Raw genomic sequence first — 19,172 nt, forward strand, 5'->3', positions numbered from 1 at the left:
AATTTTGGGATCCAAGCAGCAGAACAAAAAGACAATCAAGGTTGACAAAAGTATATCTGGGATGCCTTAACCTATATTTATTTTTGGAGTCCCCAAACAGGATTAAAATAAAATTACAATGGGGATGACTCGGAGTGTAATTGGTGCCCATTCATACCTCTTTATTGCTCATTTTGTCGATATGTTTCGGCCGTTATCCATCGCCTTCATAGGGTCGTTCGGCCTTCTCAGGACTAGAGATCCCACTTACCTCATTCCTTTTAAAGATTAAATTACGTTTTCAAGATATATTTATCGAAGTTATAATGACGTTACTCATCACTTTGTATTGTATACACACTCTGATTTCCTGAAATGACAAACAACCTAAATAAGTACAATACAAAAACATTTTTCCTGTAACACAATTGGTCTTCCTCCCCACAGAACGATGCCTGCTTTCTGTTCACACTCTGTGCAGGTTTTCATTCCCTTCGAAGGGATCCATATATTGCACATATGGTCTATCTCATTGCCCATATCTGCCCATCTTCATCGATAAACCACCACTCATAATCAACACCCAGAAGCTAAGTGCAATTGAAAGAGAGGTGAGGACACAAAATCTGTCACTTACCAAGAAAATTGAATTGAATTTGGACGCATGCGCTCAGGGCTGAATAACTTGATGTGACCAGAGAGCAAGTCAATGTGTTAATGTCTGTGTGTTTTTTATTCCATGCTACGGAGTGTGACTACAGGGAGATGCTCCCGCTTGCACTCCAGTTCAAGTGACACGCAGGGTGAAACTTACTAAGCAATGGATTTTGTGCCCTCACCTTTCTTTCAGTGTAGTATCCTCTTGAGCAAATTACAATACAGAAGAGAGTAAAGAAATGAAAGGGGAACTATAAAAGGAGAACATTTAAAACGAAAAGTCTGGCCAAGCAGCCCTGACAATGAAGCGCACTCATTTGCAGGCCGGTGTACGTATGTAATCTGAAAATGCCGTCATTCACAGGGCAAGAGAGCCAATGACTGATATGGACTGGACCATTACCTTCTCCATGGTTATACCCTGGTTCAAGGCCTTTAATTACTAGTATAGCCTTCAGAAGCAAGCTATAATAAGCCAGGAGTGACTAAAAAAGGTTGCCCTACCAGCTTTTTATAGATAGTCACTTATTAAATAAAAAAAATCAGTTTGTATTATTAGAAAGACTAGTAAGACTCATTTGTCTGCATAACAGACGATTAATACAATTATACACAAATTGCTTCTTTGAGCATTGCAGGTAAGTGTTCTCATCCTTGGACTGAGTTAATTATTTTTCAAGACATGGAAACAAACATACAAGCAAGAGATCTGAACAAGGTTATTGACATCTAGCAACACCCCCCCCCACAAAAGGCTCCGGGCCTGCAGAGTTTGTAGAAGTTCAAAGGGATACAGTTAGTCTCACTTGGGTTGTGATGAAGAACTGTCTTTAATCATTCGTAGTTAATGTGAGCTGGAAAAGCAGAGTTCTAGGCTTTCTCCAGAATTGTCCCTTTGACATGTTCGAACTCGCTTTACTGTCCTGCCTGACTTGTATTCAACCAGACCCAACTACTCTACACCCCTAAACTTGTCCTTATGTTTGAGAGGATATTGTCACAATAAAATATTTTCTGTTTAATACTTCCCTTCTCCTTGCAGGTAGGCTGTCACTTTTTTCGATTTTTTTTTTTTACCTCTTCTTGAAAGAATTTGGAAATCATTCCAAGATCATCGCAGCACAATCCAGATTTCCATTTAATCAGACGTTTTATCTTAAAAGTGAGGTGCCTCAGTGCACCTGTCTGCTTTCTTCCTCTTGTCTTATTTGCTTGTCCCCTTCTTGTTTCTTGACACGGCCTCGTGGAAGTTAGAAATTTGAGGATTCTAAACTTCTGTTTTCTCACTGGTTCTCTCATTCCATTTCTTTTGACACAGGTTAATCTCACTGATGTAAAATGGCCTCCACGATGCACATGGATGCGCCCATCTGTCTCATCGACAACAATGCCGATTGCCAGTTGCAGGTGAACCCACGTGCCCTAGATATTCTCAAAGGCATTACCCAGCCTGTGGTGGTGGTGGCCATTGTGGGGCTCTACCGCACAGGCAAGTCCTACCTCATGAACAAGCTTGCTGGACAGCAGAAAGGTGAGGTTTCTACTGCATGTTGTTCTAAACACCAACAATAAGCCCCAGGTAACATCTTGCTTGGGGTTCAGTGCCTTCCTTCCTTACACAAACCTGTTGTGTCTTTTCCAGGATTTGCACTGGGATCCACCATCCAGTCTAACACCAAAGGGATCTGGATGTGGTGTGTTCCTCACCCACAGAAACCCAACCACACCTTGGTGCTTCTCGACACCGAGGGGCTGGGAGACGTGGAGAAGGTAAGAATGGGAGAATGTGACTAGAACATGGGGTTGTAGCCATTGCATGCTGGCCTAGCTGTGTCAGTGCATACTGTCCTCTAGTTTGAGAGAAGTTATAAGGATAGATGTATAATAATTAACACTTAAAAGTTGGCCAAACATTACTCGCCTACCCAACTCATAAAAATGGTTTGTCAATTTTCAAGGGTGATTCGAAGAATGACTCCTGGGTCTTCGCACTGGCCGTCTTGCTGAGCAGCACCTTTGTCTACAACAGTATGGGCACCATCAACCAGTACGCACTGGAGCAGCTGCAGTATCCTTACGTCTGTGCAATCTCTGGGGACCGGGCGAGGGAGCAAAGGGTGAGTAACTGAGGTCTTTCTGGCTCTGGCCAGTCACTGCTTGCTTTGTGATCACATTGTATCCGGTCCTCCACTCTAAACGCTTCTTTATACGTTATGCACACTCGGTCCTCAGTGTCTCTTCCAGGGGGTGTTATGTTTATTACCATTTCGACTCCTCCATAGGTATCCTTGTATTCCGCCAGGGAGAGGAGCTCCCCGGGGGGAGAATCCTACATGCATTTGCTGAGGAGAGGAATTCCCAGAAGGTGGAATGATAAACCTTTTTTTTTATCCAGCCTTAGGATCCAATGACCTTAAGTAGCAGTTCTCTAGCAGACTGGTACAAGTTATGAGATCATGAGAAACAGAGAAATTCAGAGGAAGTGCAAAGAGGTCAGAGTTGTCTATGTAATGAGGTCTGTGAACTTGGATATGGAGTTGGTAATGGTTCACATACCTCATTACATAGACAACTCTGAACTCTTTGCACTTCTTTTGATGCTTTTGAGAGTGGAAACTAATTTAAGTCTGAGGAGACAATTATATTGAATTAAGATTGGAATATAAGTTATAATTGATCCCTGTTTGACTATTGTAGCTTCTCTCTATAAATAGGAACCATTTCTACCTTATTGTATTCCCAATTGTGTACAGTGTTTTTGTGATGTCTTTGTGTACGTTATATTAATGAAATTCTTTGTTTTGATCAACTATTGTCATTATTTTTTAATGATTAGAATTGTATTTGGGCTAGGGAAAGACCTCAAGGACCTGATGATTACATTATATACTATGCTTTACATGTTTTTAATGATCTACTGAATACATTTGTATATTTTTTTGTATTTTATATTTTTACATTTCCTCTCTGTTCATCTTATTGGTGTGTGAAGAGTGTCTTGGCAAATTGATGCTTGGCATGTGACATTTACCCAAAGGGGATATCTTTTCAGACGTTGGACTTCTTTATCTTATACGTTCCATAGCACCATGACTAACCTTGCATCCAGGCACACAGACGTCATTAAAACGAATGTCACATGGTTCTTACAATACGATGCGATTATTGCAGCTCTCCATCACCTCCTAGCTAGGTTCACACGAAATATGTAAGACTTCGTACAGTCCTTAACACTGTTACCAGCTTTGTGTCTGAGCTCACAGACCTCATTAAAGTGAAGTCCACGGGGACCCCAGATCAAGCAGATGATGACTTTGAGGATGAGTGTCAGTTTGCACGTTTCTTCCCAAACTTCGTCTGGGTGGTGCGAGACTTCACCTTGGAGCTGAAGATTGATGGACGGGACGTGACGGAAAAGGAGTATTTGGAGAACTCTCTGGTGCTGAAGAGAGGTAACCTAAAACATTATTAAAACATTATTAAAGGGGGATTTGTGGGGCAATGTGTCCTGCTGGCTGCAGGACACATTGGGATTTCGCAGGAGCAGGTTCACGGTGGAGACAGGCCTTTAGGGCTGGGGCCAAGTCGGTGGGCGTCTTCCTCTTGTTAGCTTCGGCACGGCTGATCGGTCCTTCTTCTTTTATTGTAGTTTCTTATGGTCTGAGGACGCGAGGTTCAGGGTTGCCCCTAAATACTAGATTATGCGGCATTACAGGTAGGTAAAAGGTTGGGACTAATGGAACCCTTCCCTGGGGTGGGTACACCGCCTATTATGCCACCCTCCAGTAGGAGGGGGCATAAGCCTTTCCCTGGTTGGCTGAGTCCCTCTATCTGCAAGATGGCAGGGCTGAGAGTTGTGCTTCACCTTGCCTCCCCACCTGAGGGATGGAGTAGGCAGAGGTGGTCACACCTCTCTTCCTCGCTTGTTTTTTCATGCCAGTTTTCCCACCCAAAGTAGGGGTCAGAACCAGTGGGGACCAGTTTCTGAAAGCAGCAAGTGCCCTGGGGAAACTCACAAAGGCGTAAAGCGTTTGCAGCTTCCTCTTTGTGGACTCTGCCCATCCTGTGGGAGGAGGCTTGGCACCTCGTCCCAGGATGTGCATAGTTTCAGGCTCCCGAGAGCAGCTGGCTCTCGACCCAGGGGTCCAGAAGTATGTCTGATGGTGGCAGCTGAAAGCAGTTACTCAGCCTGGACACTAGTGGTAGGTTAGTTTGCAGGGGGCATCTCTAAGATGCCCTCTGTGTGCATTTTCCATTAAATCCCACACTGGCATCAATGTAAGTTTAATATGCTGAGAAGCTTGGTACAAAACTTCCAGTTTTCAGTGTAGCCATTATGGTGCTGTGGGGTTCATAATGACAAACCCCCAACACCATATACTCTTAATGGCAGCACTGCACTTACAATGTCTAAGAATGGACTTAGACACTGTAAGGGTACAGGGCTCATGCACCTGTACCCTCACCACTGGTATAGTGCACCCAGCTAGAGGGGTGACTGATCTATGCCAGGGCGATGGGTTTTAGAATGGCACACAGGGATGTGTGCCATATCGACTCTTCACTTTGTTCTGCACCAAAACACGTAGCCTGCAAAGGCAGTGTGTGAGTGTGAAGATACAGGCCCTCCCTGTAAGGGTGGCACAATAAGTGCTGCAGCCCCTAGAGGCCTTTTCTAGACACAGTGCCCTGGGTACCTGTGGTACCATTTACCTAGACTGACCTGTGGCCAGAGATGCCAATTGGGTTTAGGCTTCAGTGCAGTTTTAGGGAAAGAACATAGACCCTGGGTACCTGGTTAGCAGGAGCCCAGGGCACACTCAGGCAAAGCACATCAGCAAATCAGCAAAAAGTGTGGGCAACCATGCAGAAAGAGGGCACTTTCTCACACCCAGTCTCTGTGCTTTCTCCCATAAATTGGACATGGCGAGTACTTGGGTACCCTTCAGATTTGCTATTGGAGTACCCTTGTAAGTCCCTAGTATATGGTACTAAGGTACGCAGGGCGTATGTACACCAGGGATCTACCATGGGCTGAAGCATGTACTATGCCACCCACGAGAGACCCAAATTGTGACTACAGGTGTGCTATTGCGGCCTGTGTAAGCTGGTGCTAGCACCACTTATGGCAGATATAACTTTCTTTGTATCTGAGGTCACTGCACTTAAAACCTATAATTCATCGCTGAGGCAGCCCTTTCTATTCTGAAGGCAGGGTACTCCGTTCTAAGTTTGAGGGTATCCCTGCATGAGCAGGGCACCCCTACAACCTTTGAAGGCCAATCTCCCAGGTTGAACATGCATCAGCCATTTCAATACATAGAGTGGCCATGTGTCATTCGCGATGACCATCTCTAAACTGGCTGTCACAAACCCTGTCATGTTTGGTATCAAACATGTTGAAATCATACCTCCACACAGTAAACGGTGTGGGAGGTATGATTCCATGCACTGTAAAGCTCCTCTGGGAGGACCTCAGTGCTCCTGGTACCAGTCTTCTAGAAACTATGGCTGCTTGCAGGCCAGGTCGCCCCCTACCGCCTAACAGCTCCACCTGTTCACCGCCCGCTGCTGCCCCGAGCACGAGTTTGCGCCTGCTGTGCCCTGTGCCCTGCTATCACCGCTGTGTCTTGTGGTTTGTTTCAGTCTGTAATTCCTCCTTGTAATTCTGTGTATTTTGCCATATTGAACTGTTTTTGTTAAACTCTTTGCTCGCATCTCTTCCCCTCACCCCCTTCTTGCTCTGCTCCCGGCTTTTCCTGCCGTTGCCCCTGCAGCCACGCCGCCACGCTCCCGCCTCCCAGCTGCTCCTACCTCCTCCCAGCCTTAAAATGGCAGCCGCTGTGCGGCCGCGCCCCTGGCGCGCCAAAGGCAAGCCCGTCTGCGCCTGGCCCGTGCCAGGCGCCAGAACCCCTGGACCCTGCGCACACCACAACGCCAGACTCCGATACGATGCCAACACTCTCTACGCTCTTAATACCCTTTCCCTAGGGCACCTGTGGGTGTGGCCCTAGATTCGTTGTGGGACAAGATCCAGATCCAACACCACTTCAACTTCGACCATCTGGGCACTCGGACTTCGCTTATGGGAACCGAGACTGCAACTTGGAAGACTCCTACTGCTCCTGGTCTCGTCGTCATGCAACTCTGCGGCAAACATCTGGGGTTGTGCTTCAAACAGGTTCTTCACAAGACCTGTGAACATCCAAGACACCTGAAGGCATCTCCCTTGGAGTGAGGGAGTTACTTCTCTTCATCTGTAGGCACCACAACACAGCTGGTCGGTCTGCTGTTTCTGAACCTCTACGGACTCCGATCCCTTGTCGGAACCACTGGAGCAGTACCCTTGTGCACCGCATCGGCTTGCCATTGCTAAGGCTTATTAACTCTCTCCTCCATAGTTCTTTGGGCACCAAGAATCTCCAGCCTCAAGCCTCTCCTGCAGCCAAGATCTTCACCTGCACCTCATCCTTTGCACCGTGAGCCGTCATCCTTTGGTGAGCTGCTCGAGGTCCTCTTGCGACTCCTGTGCCTCTGGCCTGTGGGTCCTCTTGAGGGTCTTCTTCGACTCCAGTGGACTCCTCTGCTTGCTCGGAGCCTGCTCTGACTTACCTGCTTATGGTAAGTCACTTGGACACTGCACTTTGTTCAACAACTGCGCCTCTTGCCACTGCCAAGGCTTGTTGTTTCCCCTCCGGTCACTGACCCCATGGCTCTCTACATCAGAGGTGGAACAGCTCATGAACAGCTCCTGGTCTTCCTCTTCATCGCCTGGTCCATACAGCTGCAACTACAAGGGCACCGTCAACTCTCCTGCATTCCCGACATTAGTGGGCATTCGTCTTCCGTGCCTGCTGGTCACTTCTTAGTGGTATAGTCTCTATTTCCTCTGCTTGCAGGTACTTCTTATCTGGAATCAACCTTTGGTTCCACTGGACACTTTCACCTTCTTTGCCAGCGGCATCTTCCTGAAATCATCCATTGTGGTCTATGGCAGTTTCCAACGTCACTTTGCACCTATGCACCCCGTTTCCCTGGTGTAGGTATCCTGGTTCCTGGGGTATCCTCGGGTGGGGTGACTCTCAAAACTTCCATCTTTCACGGGGTTTCTTCAGGCTCTACTGGGAAGTGTCCTTCTTTAAAATAGCAACTGCAATTTACCCATAGACTTCCATTGAGTACGCTGTCATGTTCCCACACTTCACACGGCCCGTGGGGTTCCTAGATATTCACCTTGGGTGGTCCCTTGGTTGCCCAACTCTTCTAATTCTTCTGGCTCCACTATTGACTTCAGATGTGGTTTGAATTCCACTATTTTAGTATATAGTTTGGCCTCCCCCCGTAGATCACTCTATATTATGTGCCATTTATGTATTCTATTGACAAAGTATTGTGTGTATTGTATTCATATCTACGGGAAAGGGATAATACATTGTGTTAGTGAGTGCTAATAATATTTACCTATTTTTTATAACTACACCGTGTGGTTCTTTTTCACTGAACTCATACCATAAAATTAAGTGCTGGTAAAACAAGCTGCGTTGCACTCCTTTTGGACTAAGCCTAAAGGCTGCTCTTCACAGCTACCACTTACAGAGATTTCTAAGGTTGTCCGAGACCACTAAAATCACCAGACGGTTTGTCTGGAATAGTCCCGGGTGCCCCCTTACATAAGTGAGCACCATGTACTAAGCCAGCCTCATACAAATACCATCTATGTGTCATACCTAGCAGCCAGTTTCTGCAGAAACCCTTTTTCTTTGTTCAGATCTGAATTGGGTCTCTCACTTCCTTCAGGAAAGGGCCCTGCATCTTTGTCCTTTAATTTCAGTTTTTTTGCCTTCAGATCTCCTAGAGCAACCATTAAACACAATCTTCTATCGCAGACCTTTTCTCGCACCAGTCTGCAAACCTTGCACCCACTGCAGCTCATTATTCAAACTCCTTTTTTTTCATTCCTCCAGGCTGTGGTAAGAAAGTGGTGGACTATAACCTTCCTCGTGAATGCATACGGAACTTCTTCCCTTCTCGAAATTGCTTCGTCTTTGTCCGCCCTGCATCTGGGAAGGACATTAATGTCATGGAGTCTCTTCCAGAGAGTGCGCTGGATCCACAGTTCATTCAGCAGACGCGCAAGTTCTGTGACTTTGTCTTTCAGACGGCGGAAGTGAAGAGGGTGAAAGGCGGTTATCAACTCAACGGAAGAAGTAAGTTAATGAAAGCAGGAAAAGTATATCATCAATTAGAGTTGTTTAATGAAACAGACCTGCTCATTGATTCATGCAAAGTCTTGATTTGAATCTTCATTGTAATTTGTGTTCTACAAATAGAGAGTAGGCTTCCTGCTCAGCCACTGGATTTAGACTCCACTCTTGTTTGTAAGTTCAACCATGGACGGTGATGAGGTCCTTAGCTGTATGGGCCGTCCTCTGATGTTAATACCAGTAGATGCTACCAAAAGACCTGCTGTGTACATTTTCCTGTCTTGCTTCTCTTTTCAGTGTTCAGCTCCTTAGTCAAGACCTATGTGGAGACCATCCTCAGCGGGGCGGTTCCATGCCTGGAGAACGCCGTCCTTTCGCTGGCCACTATTGAGAACGAAGCGGCTGTCAAAGAAGCAGTAGGGCACTACGCTTCCCAGATGCAACAGCTGGTGGAGTTCCCCGCAGAAGTCCAAGAGCTCTCACATCTGCATGGGAAGTGTGAAGCTGAAGCCCTCCAGATCTACATGAAGCGCTCCTTCAAAGATGAGAACGGGCAGTACCAGAAGCGGCTCATGGTGATGTTCTCAGCCAATACCTAGGGGGATTTATTCATTGTTGTTCAGCCTCTTTAAGCAATGATGGGCCTGTTTTTGAATTAACAGCTACTAATCCTGGACAGGGAGGCAAAGATAATTCTGTAAAAGTGTATACAGGCTAAAATTGGTTTTAAAATTTTGCAGCATTTTTAGGTTTAAAGCATTTTTATTAAGACAAAAGAAACATGGGGAAGGGGAATAGGAGGTTAAGGTTACATACAGTACAGTGAAGTAAAGAAGCGTGTTTCAGAAGCGTTGATCCAAAGGGAGGTTGGTGGTCCAGAGGGGAAGACATCAAATGTAAGGCAATAGGCAGTTCACATAACCCTCTCATGTACCCCAACCCCCCACCCAAAGCTGAGCACGAGTAGCTAAAGCGATCCGTCAGAGCACAACCCAGTCCCTCCGAGCCCCTCACCCCCGAAAAGAAAAAGGGAAAGGAAACTACACCCCAACTCCCCCGTCCAATGGCCCGTATTAGAATAATCCGCCCCAAACAGCCCGCACCCCGTCCCCCAAGATCTTATCCCCTATTCATTCTAATCCGCCGGAGTCGGCGGTGGCGTCAGCCTAAGAAGACGAAGGTACCTCGGGCAGGTGAGTTCCCGGAATTCTGTGGACAGTAGTGCCAGGAAAGGTTGCCATAGCTCCTCGAACTGATCTACATTCCCAGCCAGTGTAAGCGACATCTTCTCCATACCTAATACCTGCCAGAGTCTATGTAGCCAACCAGTAATGGAGGGGACAGTGGCGGTGCGCCAGTGGACAAGAATATTCTGGACCGCTGAGCCTAGCGCAATAGCAATCTGTCTACCCCTGCGAGATTTCAACGGGTACATCAGGTCATTGGGAAGGCCTAACAAAACATACGCTGGGAAGCGCGGCAGCTCAATCTCAAAGTGCCTATCTACCTCATCCAAGACCTCTTTCCAATAAGCAGTCAGCACCGGGCAAGCCCAGAGAATGTGCGAAAGGGTACCCTCTTGTCCGCAACCCCGCCAGCACCCCTTGTCGGTATGTTTATGCATTTCAAATAGCCTCTCCGGGGTGTAATACCAATAAGTAGACACCTTAGTAAGGGTCTCCGTAAGCCCAGTGTGGTATGCAGAATGCCTCGCCCGATATGCGATCTTGTCCCATTCCTTGTGGCTTAGTGTCCTGCCCAGTTCTCTGTGCCAGCGCTCCCTCCCCGGGTTATGATAGTGGAACGTCGGGGGTTGAAGGAATTTATACAAGTCGGTAATGAGCTTGGCGTCCGAGGCCCGGGTCACCAGCCACCGCTCATATGGTGTGATTTGGCGGGCTGCGACATCGCGCACCTGGGGTTGAAGAGCCCAGTGTCGGACCTGCATGTAGCGCAGTCTGTCCATCTCCGTCAGGCCGAATTCCTGTCGGAGTTGTTGGAAAGGAATCACGCCCTCCGGTCCGTAAATCTGGAAAAGTGCCCTGCAGCCCGCGCTCACCCAATGGGAAAAGGCTCCCGGCTCTAAGCCTGGGGCAAAGTCCGGGTTACCCACTATGGGCGTGAACGGCGAGGGGAAGGTAGTCAGTTCGCGGGCCTCGCAAACCGCATCCCACACCCGCAGGGGGACCCGCGTGACAAAAGAGGCGTAAAGATTAGCCGGGCGATGCGCGCGGCGCAGGAACGGGACCTCCTGGAGGGTACGGCCCGCCACCGCCTGGTCTTGAAAAAGCCAGTGTTTGTCGGATTCCCACCTGCTCCACTCCACCAAGTATCTCAGTTGCGCCGCCTGAAAGTACTTCCGGAGGTCCGGGATACCAAGACCCCCAGCCTCCGGAGCAAGCGTGGAGAGGACTCTCTTCATCCGCGGCCTGCGGCCTTGCCAAACGAAGCGGGAGATGTCAGCCTGCGCTTGCTGTATCCAACCCACAGGGGGCTGGAGAGGCAGAGCGCGAAAGAGGTACAGGATCTGGGGCAGCACCGTCATCTTCACCGCCGCGATACGGCCCAGCCACGAAAGCAGGCCCTTACTCCATCGGCCGAGTTCCTCCTTGATCTTCCTTCCGAGGGAAGTGTAGTTGGCTGTCACCATCTCAGGCAGCGAGGGCGCCAGCAGGATCCCCAGGTATGGCACCGTAGACGAGGACCATTGCATGGGGAAAAGACGCTGAAGGTCTCTCCTGGTGTCCGTGGTTAGTGACACGTCCAATGCCGCCGACTTGGCCATATTCATTTTAAAGCCGGCCACACGTGCAAAGGCATCTAGCTCCTGGACGCAAGCAGGGAGTGACCTCCTGGGGTCGTCCAGGGTCAGCAGGACATCGTCCGCGTAAAGGCTGACAGTATGGACATAGTGGCCCATCTTAACCCCAATAGCATCAGGATTATTGCGAATCCTCTGGGCAAACGGCTCCATGTAGAGGGCGAACAAAAGCGGCGAGAGGGGGCAACCTTGTCTCGTACCGCGTTCGATGGCAAAACTACCAGAGCTACACCCATTGACCCGCACCGACGCCGATGGTCTTTTATAACAATTGAAGACCATGGTGCGGAACTTCTCACCGATGCCCAGTTTCCTGAGTACCAGCTCAAGGTACGGCCCATGAACTCTGTCAAAGGCCTTCTCCGCATCAACTGATAGCAACATCCGTTCCCCCGGGACACCTGAGGCCTTTTCCAGTACGTGCGTCACTCTCTTAGTGTTGTCCACCGTTTGCCTACCGGGTACAAAGCCAGCCTGGTCCGCCTCCACCAGTCCCGGTAGGTGTAGACCAAGCCTGGACGCTAGAATCCCCGTATATAGTTTGAGGTCAACATTTAAAAGGGAAATGGGCCTGTACGAACCACACAAGGTCCGATCCTTCCCGGGTTTCGGAATGACCGAAACCGTCGCGTTAAGAAGGTCCGGTGGGATAGCGCCAGGCTCGGAGAAGGAGTTGAACAGTCGAGCCAGGATTGGTGCCACAGCGGAGCAGAAGGTCTTATAAAACAAGGCCGTGTAGCCATCCGGGCCCGGGGCCTTACCGTGCTTCAGTCGCGCTATAGCGGAGATGACTTCCTCCACATGGATGTCCCTCTCTAGGTGGTCCGCCTGGGCGGGCTCTAGCGCCGGGAGGGCCACTGACTCCAAATAGTCCTCAGCATCCCGCGGCGAGGAGGGCTCCGCAGCATATAATGCTTCGTAGAAGCTACGAAAGGATTCCGCCACCCCCGCGTTGCCAGAAACAGTAACCCCGTCCGCACCCACCAGTTCCTTCACAACATTACGTTGCTGTGCAACCCTGAGCCGATGGGCCAGGAGCTTACCACACCTGTCCCCCCCTGAGTAAAAGGCATGCTTCAGGCGCAAAGCGGCATACTCCGCCCTATCCAGGTCTAGCGCCGACAGGAGCTTCCTCGCCGCCTTCAGTTGCCTCCAAACTCGAGGAGCCCGTGTGCGGCGGTGAACCTGCTCAAGCTCCCTGACCTGCGCAGTCAGTTCGTCCCTCTTACGCTGCCGTTCCCTATTCTCGGCTGAGGAGATGGAAATAAATTCCCCGCGGAGGACCGCTTTCAAGGCAGCCCACTGCGTTGCTTGAGACGTGTCGGAGTTGCCATTGTGAACCAAATAATCCTGAATGACCTCTCCTACGCGCTTCACCGCAGACTTCTTATGTAAAAGAGTGTCACGGAGCCGCCACGTCCCCCGAGAGGGAGAGGCCGCTGGCCATTTGAAAACGCCGGAAACTGGTGCATGGTCGGACAGGGACAGGACCCCGATGTCCGCCGCCGTGGCGGCAGTACGCAGTGGGCCACTCACCAGGAGGTAGTCCAGCCGCGAGTAAGTGCGGTGCGCATGGGAGAAATAGGAATAGTCCCTATCGGTGGGGTGCATAGTGCGCCAGAGGTCGTGCAAATCCATCTCCACAATCCGGTCCTTCACTGCGCGGGAGAGTTCCCCCGTCTGCGGGGAGCGTTGCGCCGACCTGTCCATAGCCGAGTCGAAGACGATGTTAATGTCTCCCCCTAGGACAACGTGGCGATCGGGCGAGGCAGTGACGTCCACCAACACTGAATCCAGGAAGCGATCCTGGTGATCATTTGGGCTATAAACGGAGCCAACCGTAAAAGCTATTCCCCCTAGTCGCATGCGATATGCAAGAAGCCTCCCCTTTTGTTCGGCATATTTATACAGAACCTCGCCTCTAAAGGAGCTAGCTAAAAGAATGGCTACGCCCGCAGTCTTGGTCGCTGCTGAGGAGAAGAACTGAGTGGGGAACTTGGCAGAGCGCAGCCTATGGCAATCCTTGGGTAGTAAATGGGTCTCCTGCAGAAGGCATATATCCGCTTGCGTCCCCTCCAACAGGGATAGGATCGCTCTACGTTTCACGGCGTTATTCAGACCCTTAACATTAAGGGTCACTACCTTTAAGGACGGCATTCCACCCGGGGAACAGAAGCGCTATGCAGCAAGCAAGGGATCAGCGGGCAGGGCGCATGGGGCAGGCGCGCGGGGAAGGCCAGAGCAGGCCGAGCGTGAGCATGGGCAACATCGGACGGGACCCCCCCAACAACAAAACAACCCTTACACCCTCCCAAAACACACTCATGGCAACTAGCCAAAAACAAAAACAAATGGAAACACCCCATTTTCTCAGTCAGGCCCGATCGGGCAAGTCCGTAGAAACCAACAAAGTGGACGTTCAGCCACTCACCTCCAACCGCTCCCTCCCAACTCCCGGCCCCAACTCAGCATCGCAGAGGCTAAGAATCTCTCCCCCCGGAGTGAAGTCAGGCCGTCATGGCCACGCCATTGGCGTCGGGCAAGTTCCTGGCCGCTGTTCTCAAAGCGTCCGCCATATCCGCCCTGATGGTGGGGGAATCAGGGCGACTCGCACCCGCCGGTGACTGTCTCCTCGTCGACCTCCGTCGGCTCCGTCTCTCTGGACGCCTCCATGTCGGCGTAGCCCCGTCCTCCTCCGTGGCCGTGAGTCCCAACACTCCGCAGATGTCTTGTAGGGAGCGCAGTTGGTGTAGCGCCCCATTCCATCTAAAGATCAGGCGGAAAGGGTGTCCCCAGGAGTAGGGCGTCTCGTGTTCGCGCAGAAAGTCAGTGGCGATTCTGAAGGACCTGCGCTTCTGCAGCGTGATGGCGGACAGATCTTGGTAGAGTGCCACAGGCCGCTCCCTGAAAGTTAAAGGCTGCTTCTTTCGGGCCTCCGCCATGATGCGCTCCTTCAAAGGAAAGTCGGGCAAGAACGCCAAAATGTCCGGAGGGGGCGCCGATGACTGGCGCTGTCGGCCCACTCTATGCGCTCTGTCGATGCGGACCGGGAAGTCTGTATCTTCCCCTAAGATCTCACGGAACAAGTCCTGTAGATAGGCCACCAGATCGGTCCCCTCGTCCGCGGACGGGACACCCCGCACCCGGATGTTGTTCCGCCTGGACGTATTCTCGAGGTCTTCGGAGTGGGCCTGGAGCTCGACACATTGCTCCCGGAGGCGGAGAACGTCCTGTTGAAGATGGACTATCTCTTCATCTCGGCGCTGGCCCGCCGTCTCCACAGTTTCAACTCGCTCGCCAAGGCCCTCCACCTCCCTGCGCACTTCGCGGACTTCGCTGGCCACTTCCCTCTTCAATGTCTGAAAGTCTTCCTTGAGGGAACTAAATAATTCCTCCATAAAGGACCTCGTGACCGGTGGTTCGCCCCCAGCCACATCTGCCGAGGCCCGGGAGGATCCCGGCGACGGTTGTGTTCTATCCCGCAACTGCTGGGCCCTGCCAAGCATGTCCGGCAGGGTGCGATCCCCCTTCTTCGAGCCGCCTCTCCCAGACATCGTGGCTGCTGCAGTGGACAAGGCTCAAGTCAGACTGCCTCAGGGGTGCCCAGTCGCCCGTGGGCGCCAGATGTGGAGACTGCACTGAAAGCAGGAGTGCTGCGTCACAAGCGACAAAATGGCGGTCCGGCCCGGGCACTGCCAGTCGCGACACCCGACCAGGGCGGCGACCGGGAGCCAAAGCAGGGGTCCCTCCGCAGCGCGTCTCTCGGGAAGTTAGACCAGTAGCAGAGGCGAGAGCAAGCACCCGCCAGCCAGAGGCACGGACTGGGGTCCCCAACGCCAGCTCTTCAGGGGCAAGATGGCGGCAGGGCGGGGCCAGGTAGAGCGGCCTGGGCTGGCAGGACCACCAGCGGCCCCCCGGGATACAGCGATCAAAGAAAGTCCGCAGCCAATGTCCCACAGTTCCACCGAAGGGCCCATATAGGCCGGCCCCCGTGCCGAGGCCCCCGGCCGTCGCCCCCGGGGCCGGGGCACGCACCGCACCGTGTATCTCCGTCGCTAGTGGAGGGCCAAAGCGCCAACTCAAATCCAAAGTCGACTGTGCCACCAAGACACCGGCCACCAAGACACCGGCCGGAGGGCTCTGTTATTCCCTGGAGCACGGCGGGTCCGATCCCCTCCGGATCGTCAGCTTTCAGCACCAGGCCCAGCCGAGGCGCCTGGACAGCACTGCAGTTCGCTCCGCCCCCTAGGCTCTCCTCCGTGCTGCGATCTTTGAACAAACTTTCGAAGTGCTTCCTCCGAGGCGATGAGAGCCAAAGTGGCATCAATGTGTGCACCAGGAACTCCGGCACCTTCCTCTCGCCCGCTGAGCAGCAGCGGGGGGAGAGAAGCGCAAAAAACGGGGCTCGAGCTGAGCCGGGCCGGAGGAGCTACGGGAGGAAGCGTCCGCTCACCCCGCCATCTTGACCACGCCCCTCTGCAGCATTTTTAAAGACCTATTTACAGGTTAACATAGTAATTGGACTAAAAAATCGTGTCAACATCACCCAAAAATGGCCATAAATAGAAATTGCAGGAGTTAAATGTTCCTTGAAGCAGACGGTTTGAAGATAAGTGGTAGCTCAGTGCCCCCTTCCTTATTTTTGCAGTGTGTCCCTTATATATTTTATTTGTTTATTTAGGTATTTATTAAGCGTGATATAAATTATTGGGTCTCAGTACAGAGAGCAAAACTGTGACAAAAAACAAGGAACATTAAAATACCATGTTAAAGAAGGCAGACTGATATGATATATTTAGGCAGCAGAGGGGGATGTGATGGAGGAAAGGATAACTTAAAATCAGGTTCATACATGTTTATCAATTCAGTTTATTTTAGCACGACCTTCTCCAGAAGTAAGTCAAGGTCAATTGTACTAAAATACTGTAGGGTAAATATCTAATATTACAAATTCCTTAGAAAAGTTAATATCAAAGGTTTTTAAAAATTCAAAACACAATGACAAATATTGACCCATTTAGAGCTATAAAACTATAAAAGCACCTCCTTAATTATTTGAATGTATATTTCTGCAAATAAAGCTTTAATGAAGGGAATCAGACCCTGCTTTTTTCAAAAAAGCTGCAACCAAGCAAAGCATGCAGAGACCCCACCTGTCTACAATTCATCATCCATATACAATTGCAGCTGCTTTGGCTGTGTGGCTGAGGCTTCTGGGGTTGTCTGGATGCCTCTTAGCATGAGACAGTACAGGTTGCACTTGTCCACACTGACTCCAGAGGAAGAGATGTCTGGCCTGTCATCCTTAGTATGGCTTCCAAAGTTACCTCACCGCACAACTCCTCTTCACCGCTTTGCTCTTTGGCCAGGTAGGTGTTTGATCACCTCTGTAGAAAAAGTTAACATATGGTTTGGTTTCTTACGATGTCTGTGAGGTGTAAAGTGCTTATCTGGGTTCTTGTTAACACAGCCAAGAAAATAATAAAAACCCATTAAAAAAATAAAATTAACTAATAAATTGCTTTTTCAAACCACTGTAAAAGATGGGTAAATCCTGCATCTGTGTAAGGATTAAGGGTGACTGACTAATAGTGGCAGATGGGGAATACAACTTCTGTATAATGTTATAAAAAGTAGCTTAAAAATCAAATGCATAATTAAAAAGGCTGGGTGTGGATGACATTTACCATAATCTGGTTTGTCAATTTCGTGAAATCTCAAACAGTCCCCTAAGCCTGGATTTTGTGTTGATCTGATATTTTTCTAATAAATGTAATAAACACCCAAGGTCCACCTATGAAGCAGATTAACCTCTTATTTAGTTCCGCTGGCAAATCTATAAGGGTAAAATAGGGCTGAGAAGGCAGAATAAAGGTCTCAGATGGAGGCGATGGGGGTGGACTAAGGCACTCCTGTACATCCCCCAAGTAAAATCTTTAAAAAACAAAAGTTTCTAAAACAATAAATACTTTGTAAATCTTTATGAATATTATGAAACGTCCCAACAATTAAGACTATCTGCATTTCTGTTAATGTCTTCTAACAAAAAACTTTATTTGTATAACCCTATAGTAATTTATTAACACCAGTGTTATTTTCAGATTTTAGATTTTTAGTTTCTTTAATTTTATTTTTCTAGCACATTATAAGTGGTGATCTTTTCTGCTTCCTCTGTATCTACAAATGTTTTCATGAGGAGACAGTTGTCTGACTTGGCTTTATTTGCTTTCTTCAGTGTGAAATAGCAGCTCACTATGGGAACCTTTTAGGGAAAAATGAAGATATCTCCTTACAAAAATGCCGCTCCTTGCTCCGGGACTTCTCCGTTACCCTTGAGGCCAACCTGAGAGGTGGTGCTTACGCCCAGCCTGGTGGGTATGAGGTCTACATCCGTGACCGAGACCAGGTGGTGATGCAGTTCCAAGCCAGCCCCAACAAGGGTGTGAAGGTGAGTCAAGCCATGGAGAAGAGATCAGCTTTTTTAAGAGTTGAGAGACCAGTGGTTTTGTCTCCAACTGAAGATACATGTTAGTGTAAGAGGAACTGAAGGACTTGGGGTGAAAAGAGCCAGAACAAGCAGACTAGCATCGATGAACTAATGTCTGCTTTTTACGATGTAACCGTAGGAGTGGTGGCATAGGCAGAAGTGAGCATTGATGAACTGATATCCGTAGCTATTACTACAAATCTAGAAGGGTGAATAGGGAGTAGCGAGCATCCATGAACTAATGTCTGCTAGCTACTATGGCACCCCTTGTAGAATGGCATTACCAGAAGCGAGCATCAATGAACTAATGTCTGCTAGCTACTATGGCACCCCTTGTAGAATGGCATTACCAGAAGCGAGCATCAATGAACTAATGTCTGCTAGCTACTATGGCACCCCTTGTAGAATGGCATTACCAGAAGCGAGCATCAATGAACTAATGTCTGCTAGCTACTATGGCACCCCTTGTAGAATGGCATTACCAGAAGCGAGCATCAATGAACTAATGTCTGCTAGCTACTATGGCACCCCTTGTAGAATGGCATTACCAGAAGCGAGCATCAATGAACTAATGTCTGCTAGCTACTATGGCACCCCTCGGAGGGTGGTATGGGCATAAGCTAGCATCAATGAACTAATGTCTCCTAGTTACTATGGAGCCCCTAGGAGGGGGACATGGGCAAAAACGAGCATCAATGAACTAATGTATGCTAGCTACTATGGCACCTCTAGGAGGGTGGCATGGGTAAAATTGAGCATCAGTGAACTAATGTCCGCTAGTTCCTATTGAACCCCTAGGAGGTTGTCATGGTGGCTTGAGCAGAAGCGAGCATCGGTGAACTACTGTCCGCTAGTTGCTATGGCACCCTCAGAGGGTGGCATGGGCAGAATCGAGCATCAATGAACTCATGTCCGCTAGTTACTATGGCACCCCCTCGGAGGGTAGCATGGGCACATTGATGAGTGGATTCTGTCTGCAGGCAATACATTTTTTTTGTTAATCTGCTGCCCTCTTCTTAAATGT

General features: G+C 49.6%; 1 protein-coding gene across 1 annotated transcript in view; it reads left to right on the top strand.

Moving 5' to 3' along the window:
- The first annotated feature begins 1,954 nt into the window (after positions 1-1,954).
- The window catches only part of LOC147662836 (guanylate-binding protein 3-like), a 36,492-nt gene continuing 19,274 nt past the window's right edge, over positions 1,955-19,172 (top strand). Inside the window, exons 1-7 of the mRNA XM_086950874.1 lie at positions 1,955-2,167; positions 2,279-2,406; positions 2,595-2,704; positions 3,880-4,088; positions 8,601-8,843; positions 9,138-9,415; positions 17,897-18,109. Of these exons, the coding sequence (XP_086807000.1) occupies positions 1,975-2,167; positions 2,279-2,406; positions 2,595-2,704; positions 3,880-4,088; positions 8,601-8,843; positions 9,138-9,415; positions 17,897-18,109 (1,374 nt within the window). The 5' untranslated portion in view covers positions 1,955-1,974. The remainder of the gene's footprint in view (positions 2,168-2,278; positions 2,407-2,594; positions 2,705-3,879; positions 4,089-8,600; positions 8,844-9,137; positions 9,416-17,896; positions 18,110-19,172) is intronic.

This window comes from Lissotriton vulgaris, unplaced genomic scaffold, assembly GCF_964263255.1.
Source record: "Lissotriton vulgaris unplaced genomic scaffold, aLisVul1.2 SCAFFOLD_2454, whole genome shotgun sequence".
Taxonomy (NCBI): domain Eukaryota; kingdom Metazoa; phylum Chordata; class Amphibia; order Caudata; family Salamandridae; genus Lissotriton; species Lissotriton vulgaris.